At 40.0% G+C, this 11,577-nt stretch overlaps 1 protein-coding gene across 8 annotated transcripts in view; it reads left to right on the plus strand.

The window, feature by feature from the left end:
• Nucleotides 1–1,510: 1,510 nt before the first annotated feature.
• Nucleotides 1,511–11,577, plus strand: part of SCN8A (sodium voltage-gated channel alpha subunit 8) — a 115,508-nt gene continuing 105,441 nt past the window's right edge. For 6 of the 8 annotated variants that reach the window (XM_021712551.1, XM_021712536.1, XM_021712540.1 and 3 more), the window contains exon 1: nt 1,565–1,840. In XM_021712551.1, coding sequence (XP_021568226.1) covers nt 1,565–1,840 — 276 coding nt within the window. Of the gene's footprint in view, nt 1,841–11,577 lie in introns of all 8 variants that reach the window. The other 2 variants (XM_008058608.2, XM_008058600.2) reach the window with 2 other exon arrangements.

The following is an 11,577-nucleotide window of genomic DNA, read 5'->3' on the forward strand; positions in this document are numbered from 1 at the left end:
CAGCTCTGAAATCCTGTGCTTCTTACATAGAAATGACTTCTCTGGACCCACCCTCTGTGGGACGGTGGGGGTGTTTGTGTAATGTGAAGTTAGCTGGTCTGTCTGGGGGCCACTTGTGGTTCTGGCCACCTGAGCCCCACACTGTAAGTGAGTGAGCTGACCAACCCGCACACCAGACATCGCATACTGCCTTGCAGCACTCCGATAGGGAATCTCCGCAGCTGGATTTGTGGCAAGAGCCCTTGGGTATTTCACTCCCAAATTATTTAGAGTTAACTCCACTACTGTTCTCTTGAGGAGCCTCCAGGTTTATGGATGCTTGCCTTGAAGTGGACCCTGAGGGCTAAGTAGGAGAGGAAAGAACAATCTTCAGCCTTAAAAAAAATTCCTTGATTGTCCTTGTGGTGCTCACAAAACTAAAGAGAAAATAGCAGCACCATGAGCGAGAGCTGAACTACCAGCAGGGCCCCAAGGACTTTTGACACCAGGGATTGATTCTTCCATGTCAAGGGGTGTGTTTAATCAGGACTCTGTATAGACAGAAGTGGAAAAGTCCTTTTCAAACACCATGCTTAGATATCGTTGGCTGTCTGATGGCATCATTTCAGCTTTTTTTTTTAGAAGGGATTTTTGGTGTGTGACCCTTCTCAGGTCCCCGTCCTTCCTGTGTGAGCAAGGCGTCGCATGCAGGTCCTCCTGCCGTTGGGCAGCCTGCAGAGCTGCAGTGCTGCTGCATCGGGAACTTCGCTGTGACTCTGCTTCCATTCTCTTTTTCTCCTTGCCAAACAGGAGATTCTTAGAGCAGTGGCTTCCCTCTCCAGAGAAGAAGTGCTTTGCGTTTGTCCCTGGCAGGAGCTTGAGTGTTGAAGAAGGTACTTCTGGATTTTATGCTGGATAGATTTTACACAACTTGGTAATTGAAAAATAACTTGAAATGGAAGAACTAAAGCTGATGGAAACTATTTTACTTACATTTTGTGCCTTCAAAGTTTTGAAGGGTTTATTTTGTTTTTAGAAACTGAAATTTGAGAAGAGTAACAATTTATCCTTGTGTTGCCCTTGAAAGGAAGAGTATTTCTTTGGGGAGTGCAGTGCACAAAAGGAAGGTGACTTGAGCATCTAAGAACTCAAGAGCTAGCATGTGCCCCTCAGCAAAGTTGTGTGTGCCTATTCATTTAGAATAGAAGCTCCTTGAGGGGGTGGAATATGTATTTTTTTATTGTACATGATTTCTTAAAGTGAGTTGCATCTAAGTAAATAGAGCCAACACTAGCAGTTCAGGAGACTCCTGTCTTCTGATTTCCTTTCACAGATCACTCCCCTGAGGAGTGGTTATGAGCATCACCTCGTCCATTCATGCCACAGATTTTCTGAAAAGAAAAATAACTGTGTCATGGAAGAAACTATGCGTTACAAAGACTGTGAATAAAGGTTGAGAATGAGATGGTTTAGTCTGGCCTCTTTTGGAGCAGTGATTGATTAATGCTGCCTGTGTTGCTGTTTCTTCCAGAGCTGACCTGTCCTGGACGCAGCATAACTAACGAAGCTGCTGCAGGATGAGAAGATGGCAGCACGGCTGCTCGCACCACCAGGCCCTGATAGTTTCAAGCCTTTCACCCCTGAGTCTTTGGCAAACATCGAGAGGCGCATTGCCGAGAGCAAGCTCAAGAAACCGCCAAAGGCTGATGGCAGTCATCGGGAGGACGATGAGGATAGCAAGCCCAAGCCAAACAGTGACCTGGAAGCAGGGAAGAGTTTGCCTTTCATCTACGGGGATATCCCCCAAGGCCTGGTTGCGGTTCCCCTGGAGGACTTTGACCCATACTATTTGACGCAGAAAGTGAGTTGGTGGAGGAGGAGCCGTTGCAGATACCCCTTTCCTAACAGGCTTAGGGGAAGTGGGGAGAAAGAGCTGTGTCTCTTTGCCAAAGTTTGGATAAGCAGTTAACCTTTTGTTTCGATTCTGGGTTAAGGGAATTCTTTTTCATTTTAATTGCTACTAAGGGTCATTTGTGGGTCTTGGCACTTATAAACTCTTTTAATAAGACTTCTGTTTTTGGCCCCAGGCCAAATCAGAAAAAGAAAACATACATGAAATGGGACAATTTAATAGAGTTTTTTTAAAGATGGGATGTTACAGCCCTGTAGAATCTCTCTAAAACACACATTCAAAATTCTGTCTTTAAATATAAAGATGCACTGGGCATGGTGGCTCATGCCTGTGATCCCAGCACATAGGAGGCAGAGGCGAGAGGATTGCCTGAGCCCACACATGGTTCAGCACCAGCCTGGACAACTTGATGAGACCTTGTCTGCATTTAATCAAAAATTTAGCTGGGTCTGGTGGCATGCACCTGTAGTCCCAGTTATTTGGGAGACTGAGGTCGAAGGATTGCCCGAGCCCAGCAGGTTGAGGCTGCAGTAGGCGTGAGCATGCCACTGCCCTCCAGCTTGGGAGACAGTGAGACTCCGACTCAAAAATAAATAAATAAAGATGATGTTACTATTATGGCATCAGCAGAGCCTGTTGGAAATACAGTGGAGATGATGAAGTTGCTCTCTTGTCCAGCCCTCTTTGTCACATTAGAGAGAGCTGTTGGGAACCAGAGTAAAGCAAACTGGGCCAGTGAGGAGAGAGTCTAGGTTATTGCCTTGTTACACAGTTGTCTGGATTCATTCTTGCAGCACTGATTCTTGCAGTAGAGTTCTGTTATTCCTGCAAGTGGGGAACATAAGTAAAAGGAATGCCAATCTTTTTGGCCAAGGATTTCAGACTTCCCAAACAAATATTTGACTAAATCTTGAGTTACTTGTTCACGATTATCTTCTGACATAAGGCACTTCTGTTAGTGGAGAAACAAAGTCTCCTGGAAAACCCAACTATTAAGTAATTGACTCCTGAGGACTGACATCAGACACCGTTTTAGGAGACCTCTCATTTGACAGACAACATTTAAATAATTAGATTGATAGGTTTTTCCAGATGAAGGGGAAATGACTTTGTGTAATTATATATCTATAGATATAAAGCTTAATTAAATTGATTTTAACAAAACTTTATTAACTAAATTACCTTTCAGTCTTTCCATTTTGGATGAAATTTCCGCTCGTAATAGAACAGAAGTAAGATGAGGCCAGTACATCTCTTGACTTAGCTATCGCTGTGGAGGTATTTTTAGTTATGACAAAACTAGTCAAGACATTCTCTACAGAATGTTCTCACCCATGTGCTCCTGTTGCTGCTCAGAACAGCTACCTAATAGTAAAAAGTAGAACCATAGTCTGGGTTCTAGAAATCTAGAAAGTTTAAGGAACAGAACGTGAAATGATAACCAGGCATGGTAGTGCACGCCTGTAGTTCCAGTTATTTGGAAGGCTGAGGCAGAAGAATCACCTGAGCCCAGCAGGTCTATGCTGGGGTGGCCGTGAGTGTACCACTATACTCTAGCCTGGGCGACAGATTGAAACTCCAACTCAAAAAGGAAAAACCATGAAATGATATAAAGAACAGCAGATTGGAAGTAAGAAATCCTGATTCTGTCATAATTCATCATGTTTGTTATTTACATTTTTCTTTTATAGTAAATAAATGTATTGTCCATACTACCACAAATAATTTATAGGGAAATAAATGAAGAAAAAACCTCAAAAGTAATTCATGACTTTTAGCAAGTCATTTCATCTCAATGTGCCTAAGTTATTTATTTTTCCAACTCAAATACAAACTAAATTTATCATGTTCTTAAACTTGACTTAAGGTTTGAAATATATAGAGAGCTACTGGTTGTCAGAGCCCAGTTTCCTTTGCATACCCTTTTCCCTCTTTTTTGCTTTATAGACAGCCTCTTTCCATTCCCACTGACTCATATTTCAGTGGCCTGGCTTGAGACTGAGGACTTACTGAAGGTAGTGGGTCACTGGACCTGATGAGTGTCACTTCTTGCACAGGCCAAATTACTGTTGATGGAGCTCTATTAGAAGACTGGTTCTTCATGACAGAAACTCTAACTTCAGCCTTTGGCATCACCCAAGGGTCAATTGTTCCTGGAAAGGATAACTTCAATTAAATTTTTAAAAGTAATTTTTAAAAAGGTTTTAATATGCCACCATGCAGAAAAGCTCATGGAATATAAATGCATAGCTTAATAATTGCAAACTAACGCTATGTCTAGAGAGAACATTGCTAACACATCAGAAGTTTTAATGAGTGATTTTTCAGTTGATTGAAAATAATACGCTTCCTCAAGTTTATTTGCAATTCTTCCCTGGCATTACCAGTACTTCGGTAGGGGTGGAAAAACTCCACCTCCATTCTCTTAGTGTCCCATCTGGGTCTTAGAATTAAATTGACATAACAGATTAACAGGAGAAAAGCATCATGTAAGTTTTATGTGGCACAGAAACCTTCATAAAGAAATGAAGACCCTAAGAAGTAGTTAGAGTCAGTTGCTTATATAGTGAATTCAACAAAATAAATAGTAAATTGTGAAGAAGCAACTATGTTATGTGGGGAGACTTAAAAGAGTTATTTCAACAAAGTCAATAGAGTATTCTCTTGATCTCACCTTCTTGTCCTTGAAGATAAGTCTGTTGCCTTTCCTTCTAGTACAGGGAGGGTCTCGATGGAAATTTCATCTTCTATGCTTAAGAAACATCAAGGAGGCTGGGCACAGTGGCTCACACCTGTAAGCCCAGCACTTTTGGAGGCAGAGGCGAGAGGATTGCCTGAGCCCAAGGGTTTGAGACTAGCCTGGGCACTATAATACATCCAAAAAGTAGCCAGGTGTGGTGACATGCTCCTGTAGGCTGGCTACTTGGAAGGCTGAGGAGGAAGGATCACCTGAGCCCAGCAGGTTGAGGCTGTAGTAGTCATGAGTCTGTCTCTGCACTCTAGCCTGATCCACAGAGTGAGACTCTGACTCAAAAAAAAAAAAAGGAAGAAACAGCAAGAAGGTCAGAGTGATCTTTTTGCACCTGCTGTTTTTCAGATGTCTTTAACTTTAAAATAGTCAATATGCCAGAATAGTGTATTTAAATCCCTTCACTTCTTACTAGGCCTTGTACTTTACTAAACTAAATTAGCAAGGTCTTTCCTACAAGAAAGCACACTGGGAATTAACCCACACATCAAAAAAATTATAAGGGTAGAAATGACTTTAAGAGGACATTCTTTTCCATTTTTTTTAGGGACTACCTTTAATAATTCTTGGCAGAATAGAACCTCTTTTTTTTCTAAATGAAATCAGTGGATTCCTGTATCTTTCCTTTATAGGCCTCATTTTCTTTCTTTCTTTCTTACTTTTTTTTTTTGGTGAATTGGAGTCTCCATTGCCAGGCTGAAGTGCAGTGGCACGCTCATAGCCATCCCAGCATTGACCTGCTGGGCTCAGGCTATCCTTCCGTCTCAGCCTTCCAAGTAGCCGGAACTGCAGGCGCACACTACCACTCCCAGCTAATTTTTTTTTTAATTTATTGTAGAAATGAGGTCTTGCCAAGTTGCCCAGGCTGTTCTCGAACTTCTGGGCTCAGGCAATACCCTCACCTTGGCCTCCCAAAGTTCTGGAATTACAGACTTGAGCCACTGCACCCAGCCTTAGGTCTCAAGACGTTTTCTAACTAATTAATCATCTTTGTGACTCTCATAGAAACTTGTTTCTCATTTCCTTCTCTCAGGGTTAGGGAGAATCAGTTTTCTAATAGTGAAGTTCTGGTTTCATCCCATTGTGGATTTCCCATTCTCAAGGAGCATGGGACCCTAACATTGTGTATCACATTTTCAAGAAACTGTTGTTTATTCCAGCTGCTGCTGGTTTGGCTATCATAAGCTTCTGAGGTCCTTGTTGAGTTTCACACTGACTTTTCCAGCTGATCCCTACAAACAACCTGGATCACCTACTCTTTGAATTGACCCAAACCTCTCAATGCTAAAACTTGACATATTCTTTCCTCTTGGTTCTTTGTTCTAATGCCTCCTTTTCTTTTTCTTTCTTATTTTTCAACTGCTTGCTGCAAACAATTGCATTTAAGTAATAGGTGAATATCTTATTATTTTTAAATCAGGTAATATATTGATGTTGTTAAAAATTTAAAGGCATTTGATTAAAGCTGCCCTTGTATACTTGTCCCTCATCTGCTCACTGCCTATCTCCCTGCACAGGTAACCACTGATAATAGTATCCTAGACTTTATGTATATGCAAGAAAAAACAAATTTGTATTTTAAGGAAACCGAACTTGCCCCAAAACTTTTATTCTTTATTTTCTTCCTGCTATTTTTTTTAAGACTATAGAAGTCTTAATTTTGTTAGTTTTTCCTTCTTTTTTACAATGAAACTTTGAGTTTTATCAATGTCTTTTCTCAATTCATTTCTCCCTCCCCTTTCTAAATAATTTATTAATGAAAAATTAAGGACTTTTTTTCTGTTACTCAAGGTGTTTCTTTAGCTTCATTACAAAAAATATTCTCCAAGGCTTAGTAATAACTTGTTGAATTTTAAATGACAATATATATTCCTAATAATTGTCTTAAGTAGGCAGCAAGAAAGTCTGTGGATTAAGTTGAAAGAAGGCCTTCAGAGTTCACTCCTTTCCATTTTTCCATTTCTTAGTACTTACTGGTAATTGATATGTGTATCCTTTTTGTTTAATGAGTATGTCTGGTTATAAGAAAGTCCTATAAGCAAAAATCCAAATTACTGGATTGATTAATGTGTCTTTAAATAGGGCATTTTAAAGAATTTCTACTGCATTAAAAATTATATGTGACTTCCCAAAGTTCAGTTTACCTTTAGCTTCTCATATGTATCTTTTTCTGCAAATTGGGGACCACTTAAAATCATAGAAAATTGTAATTTGGTAGCCTAAGACATTATCTAGTTCAGCCTCCTCATTTTATAAATTTTATGAGATGAAATACTTTGTCAAAAGCCAACACCACTGTTAATAGTAAAGGTCTAGAGTTCATGCCTCCTAACTTTCCATTTGTTACAACGTATTTCTAGTTTCTCACTCCTGTAATTTTTCATTAATTGATCCTCAGTCTTAATTGGTTTATTTCCTCTGAAGCTGGAGATAGAGAAAGAAAAATAAGCTCCTTTTTCATGTATATCCCTAATATCCCTGTGGCTTACAGGGCGTGTCCTAAAAAATGTGGTGCTAAGAACAGTGCTTCTGGGGGAAAGGATGCTGTTTGTGTTAGTCCCAGGATTGGATCTTCTCAAGTGAAGGTACTCTGAGTCATCTCATAGTTCTAGATAAGCTATTCGGGAACTTGGCTTCATCATCAGTATCCCTGCAACTGTATAACTAGGTATGTGATCTTGAGACCATTTAGGTAACCTCTATCTACTGTCATTTTTTAAAGGAGAATTGTCTCCCACCTGCCACAATCCATCCCCAGCCTGTGGTAGAATGGTGTATGGTTATGTGTTGCTTAACGACAGAGATATGTTCTGAGACATGCATCCTTAGTCCATTTTATCCTTTCATAAACTTCATAGAGTATATACAAACCTAGATGGTGTAGTGACTATACACCTAGTCTATGTGATATGGCCTCTTCTGGGCTACAAACCTGTATGGCATGTTACTGTACTGAATTCTGTAGGCAGTTGTAACATCATGGTATTTGTGTATCTAAACATAGAAAAGGTGATACATTGCCTATGGCATTACTATGGCTACTAATGGCTACAGGGTCACTAGGTAATAGGAATCTTTCAGCCCTGTTATAATCTTATGGTACTACCGTTGTACATGCAGTCTATTATTGACCAAAACATTGTTATGCAGGGTATGACTGTAATGGAAAGAACATCTAACTGAAAATTTAAAACCTTGATTTTAGTTCCAGTTTTGCCTCGTTTGCCCTTGGCCAAATCACTTCAATTTTTTTATCTATAATATTTGCGACATACTTTTGCCTATCGCATATTGTGTTTCAGCTGTGGCAAACTACTTTCTCTTTCCTTAGTGTTATGGGTGCCCCTCCCTGCCTTCCTGATCTCCATCCCCTCCCCTTGAAATGCACTCTGTCCTTTAGCTTCACCTGCTGATTTTCTACCCATTCATCCAGGCCCAGCCCGGAGGCCTCTTCTCCTATACCAGAAATGAGTCCTCCTCTTTCTGAATTTTTACAATACATTAATATCTTCAGCTCCACCTTGGGTAAGAAGTTGGTTTCAGGGTGTGGAGGGCACCTCTGTTCCAAATAGTGTTTACAGTTTCCTCCTGACTTTATTAATATTAGTGCCATCAGCTTCTTCAGATGAAGAACTCTTATGTGATACACACACATACACACACTCCTATGCTAGCACCTGGCAGAAAATCCTGCCAGACCTATTTTGACACACTTTCAACAGGTGTGAAGAACAGAGACAAGTTGTTAGAGGAGGATTTATGTGCATTAGATGTGATTTGAAATATTGCTACTGAGTTGTTTCATTGCTTGCTTTTGCACAAGAAACCTAGATGCTGCTTTCTGTGTTAAATAAAAACTACATATTTTAAAACTGTAGTTTATTTTGTTGTTAAAAAATTTTTCTCCAACAATATAAGAAAACAAAATAGTGTTTCAGTTATTTTGTTTACCAAATCAAATTGAGGCAGGATGCTTGGTGAGCCATTGGGAGACAGGCCATTCTCAGGGTGATGGATTATTGACGGGCATGTATGGGTTTTTTGTTCACTCTCCAAGTATGGTTACCTAGAGGAAAAGTAGTTTAATTAAGCATTCCTAAGTCAGATTTCTCTTTTATAGCCTTAGCAATAGACTAAAAGTTTGGAAATATTTTTTCTGATCTCATTCCCATCTAATTCCAGGTGCTCTTGGGCATGTTATTTAACCATTCAGGGCCTCAGTTTTCCCAATATAGAATATTAAGATTATGCTAATAGCTAATACCTCACTTATTTTACAAACTATTGTTTTTTTCTCTATGTAAAACAAAACAGCCCATTGCCCCAACCCTACTGCATTTTCCCCATAGCACTTAACACCTGGTATATAACATATTTATTTGCTTATTGTTCATCTTGTATCCTCACAGTGCCTGCTCTGTAGTAAGCACTCAGTCAACATTTGTTGAATGAATGAATTAATCTTATGAGATACTACACATGAAAACACTGTGTCCTTTTCTAAATGATGTGGACATGAAAGGTGACATTACAGTTTTTTTTTCTAATGAAAAATTTTTCTATCTTTTGAAATGATCTAAGCTCTAGGGGAAATAAGACTGATTACCAGTATATTTCTTCCTTTCTCAGAGAATTGCTTTTGTTTAGGAACTGAGGAGGAGGATCAGGAGATAGGTCTTCTGATGTTTTAGGGGTGTATTCAGAGTGCTGGGTAACTTTCACTTCCCTTGTGGAACCTTCGCATTAGAAGGGACTTTCAGAAGATCATTAGGTAACAGCCCCTACCTAGTGCTTGAATCTCTGTTTATTGGTCACAAGTGTGTATCACACAAAGAATGTTATTTCCTGAATATCCTAAATCCTTCTGTCATGTCCACCATTATTAAGTGTCTTGGTTTTTCTTGGCTGTGTCACTTGTGTTACCCTCCCTGTATTAACTGACTATAAAGGAAATGAGAGAAACTGAGTGTAATCTGAACCAGTTTGGGTTGCCTCATGTAAAATGTGTTGATTTGTTCAACAAATATTTCTTGAGTACTTCTTGTATATGAGACATTCGGTTCTCTTGGGAGAAACAAAGATTAATAAAGTTCATTCTTTACCCCCAAGTAGCTTGTAACGTGGAAGCATGTAGTGGTGATATCACTTTTGACATGGGGGCCCCAAGAGGATTTTGTAGTAAGAGTAGTGTTTGAATTAGGCCTTGGTTTTTAGAAAGGAGTGATGGACTAAAACTTCCTAGGCAGAGGCTGCAGTGTGAACAGAGACTCAAAGAGGTAGAAAATAGTCAGGTCATCTAATTTGAATGGACTGTGGGGAAATGACTGAGGAGCAGTGGGAGATGAGGCCACGGAGGCCAGGGAGAGGCAGATGGAACCCAGCCGTGAAGGACTTAGAATGTTAGAAGAGTGGCCTTTACTTGTTTGGCGATAGAGAACTACTGAAGGTTTTTGAATGGGAAATAAGGATATGTGATCAAATCTGTGCCTTAGGGAGGTGAAGGTGGCAACCATATATGTAGGTTGGACCAGAGGGAAAGAGAATGAGGACAGAGAGCCAAGCTGTGAAGTAATGAGGGTCTGACTTACAGTGGCGGGAGTGAAAATTAAGGGAAATGGGTGAATGCAAGAGTTATTATAGAGGTGAATTGACAGGATTTTGTGGTTGATTTTGAAGGATTAAGGCAGGAATTGAGCATGTAGTCATCACTCGATACTTTGAAAAACTGTTACTGAGGTGTTTTTTTTTTGTTGCCCAGATCCTAGTTCATTCTCTTGGGAAAAAGACCAGCCAAATACACTCTTGGAACTTAGTTTTTGTTGGGGAGACAGATGATAAAAACATAAGGAAATAAAATTATTACAGACAATGATTCATGCATTAATGAAGATAATATGGTCCTGCTACTTTAGAGGTTTGTGGTGCTCTAAATTAGTAGGCTAAACTTAGCAAATCCAGAAGAATCAAAGGTTACATGTTCTCTCAAATATTCAGTATCTCAACTTTAGCAAGTACTAGGTTACCACCTTTGGAAGGGCCCATAATACAGATATTCTGAGTTGTTTAAAAACCAGTGTTAGGCTGAATGTTGCTGACTCATGCCTATAATCCCAGTGCTTTGGGAGACTGAGGTGGGAATATCAGTTGAGGCTAGGAGTTGGAGATCAATCTGAGCAACATAGCAAGACCCGTCTCTAAAACAAAACAAAACAATAAACCAGTTGTAGTGGCACATATCTGTAGTCCTACCTACTCAGGAACCTGAGACAGATGGATATCTTGAGCTCAGGAGTTCAAGTTTGCGGTGAGCTGTGATCATGCCATTGCACTCCAGCCTGGATGACAGGGTGAGACCTTGTCTCTCAAAAACAACAACTACAACAAAACAAAAAACGGACTGGGCATGGTGACTCACACCTGTAATCCCAGCACTTTGGGAGGCTGAAGCAGGAGGATTGCTTGAACCCAGGAGTTCAAGACAAGCCTGGGAAACATAGCAAGACCTTTTCTCTACATAAAAATAAAAAAAGTAGTTGGACATGGTGGTACACTATAGACCCAGCTACTCAGGAGACTGAGGTGGAAGGATCACCTGAACCCAGAAGTTTAATTAAAAAAAAAAAAACCCACAAAAAAAATAGCCTGTTGTCACTCTGTTGAGAGTTTGCCATTCTTGGATTTTTCCATAGATAGGCATTCTATACATTTTAGCATCGGTGTGAGCTAGAGGGGTACCTACAGATGAACCCAGCATTTTCTCCCCAAAAGAGCCACAGGCCTTCTTAAGTCCTAATACAAGTACTAAGTTGTGATTCCAAACTTCTGAAACACATAGTGTATAACAGACAGCTTTTACCTGAATTCTTTTTTTTTTTTTTCTTTTTGAGTTGAAGTCTCACTCTGTCGCCCAGACTGGAGTGCAGTGGCCGCTCCCGGC

Source organism: Carlito syrichta, unplaced genomic scaffold (genome assembly GCF_000164805.1).
Source record: "Carlito syrichta isolate Samal-C Ts95f unplaced genomic scaffold, Tarsius_syrichta-2.0.1 Scaffold90604, whole genome shotgun sequence".
Classification (NCBI taxonomy): Eukaryota; Metazoa; Chordata; class Mammalia; order Primates; family Tarsiidae; genus Carlito; species Carlito syrichta.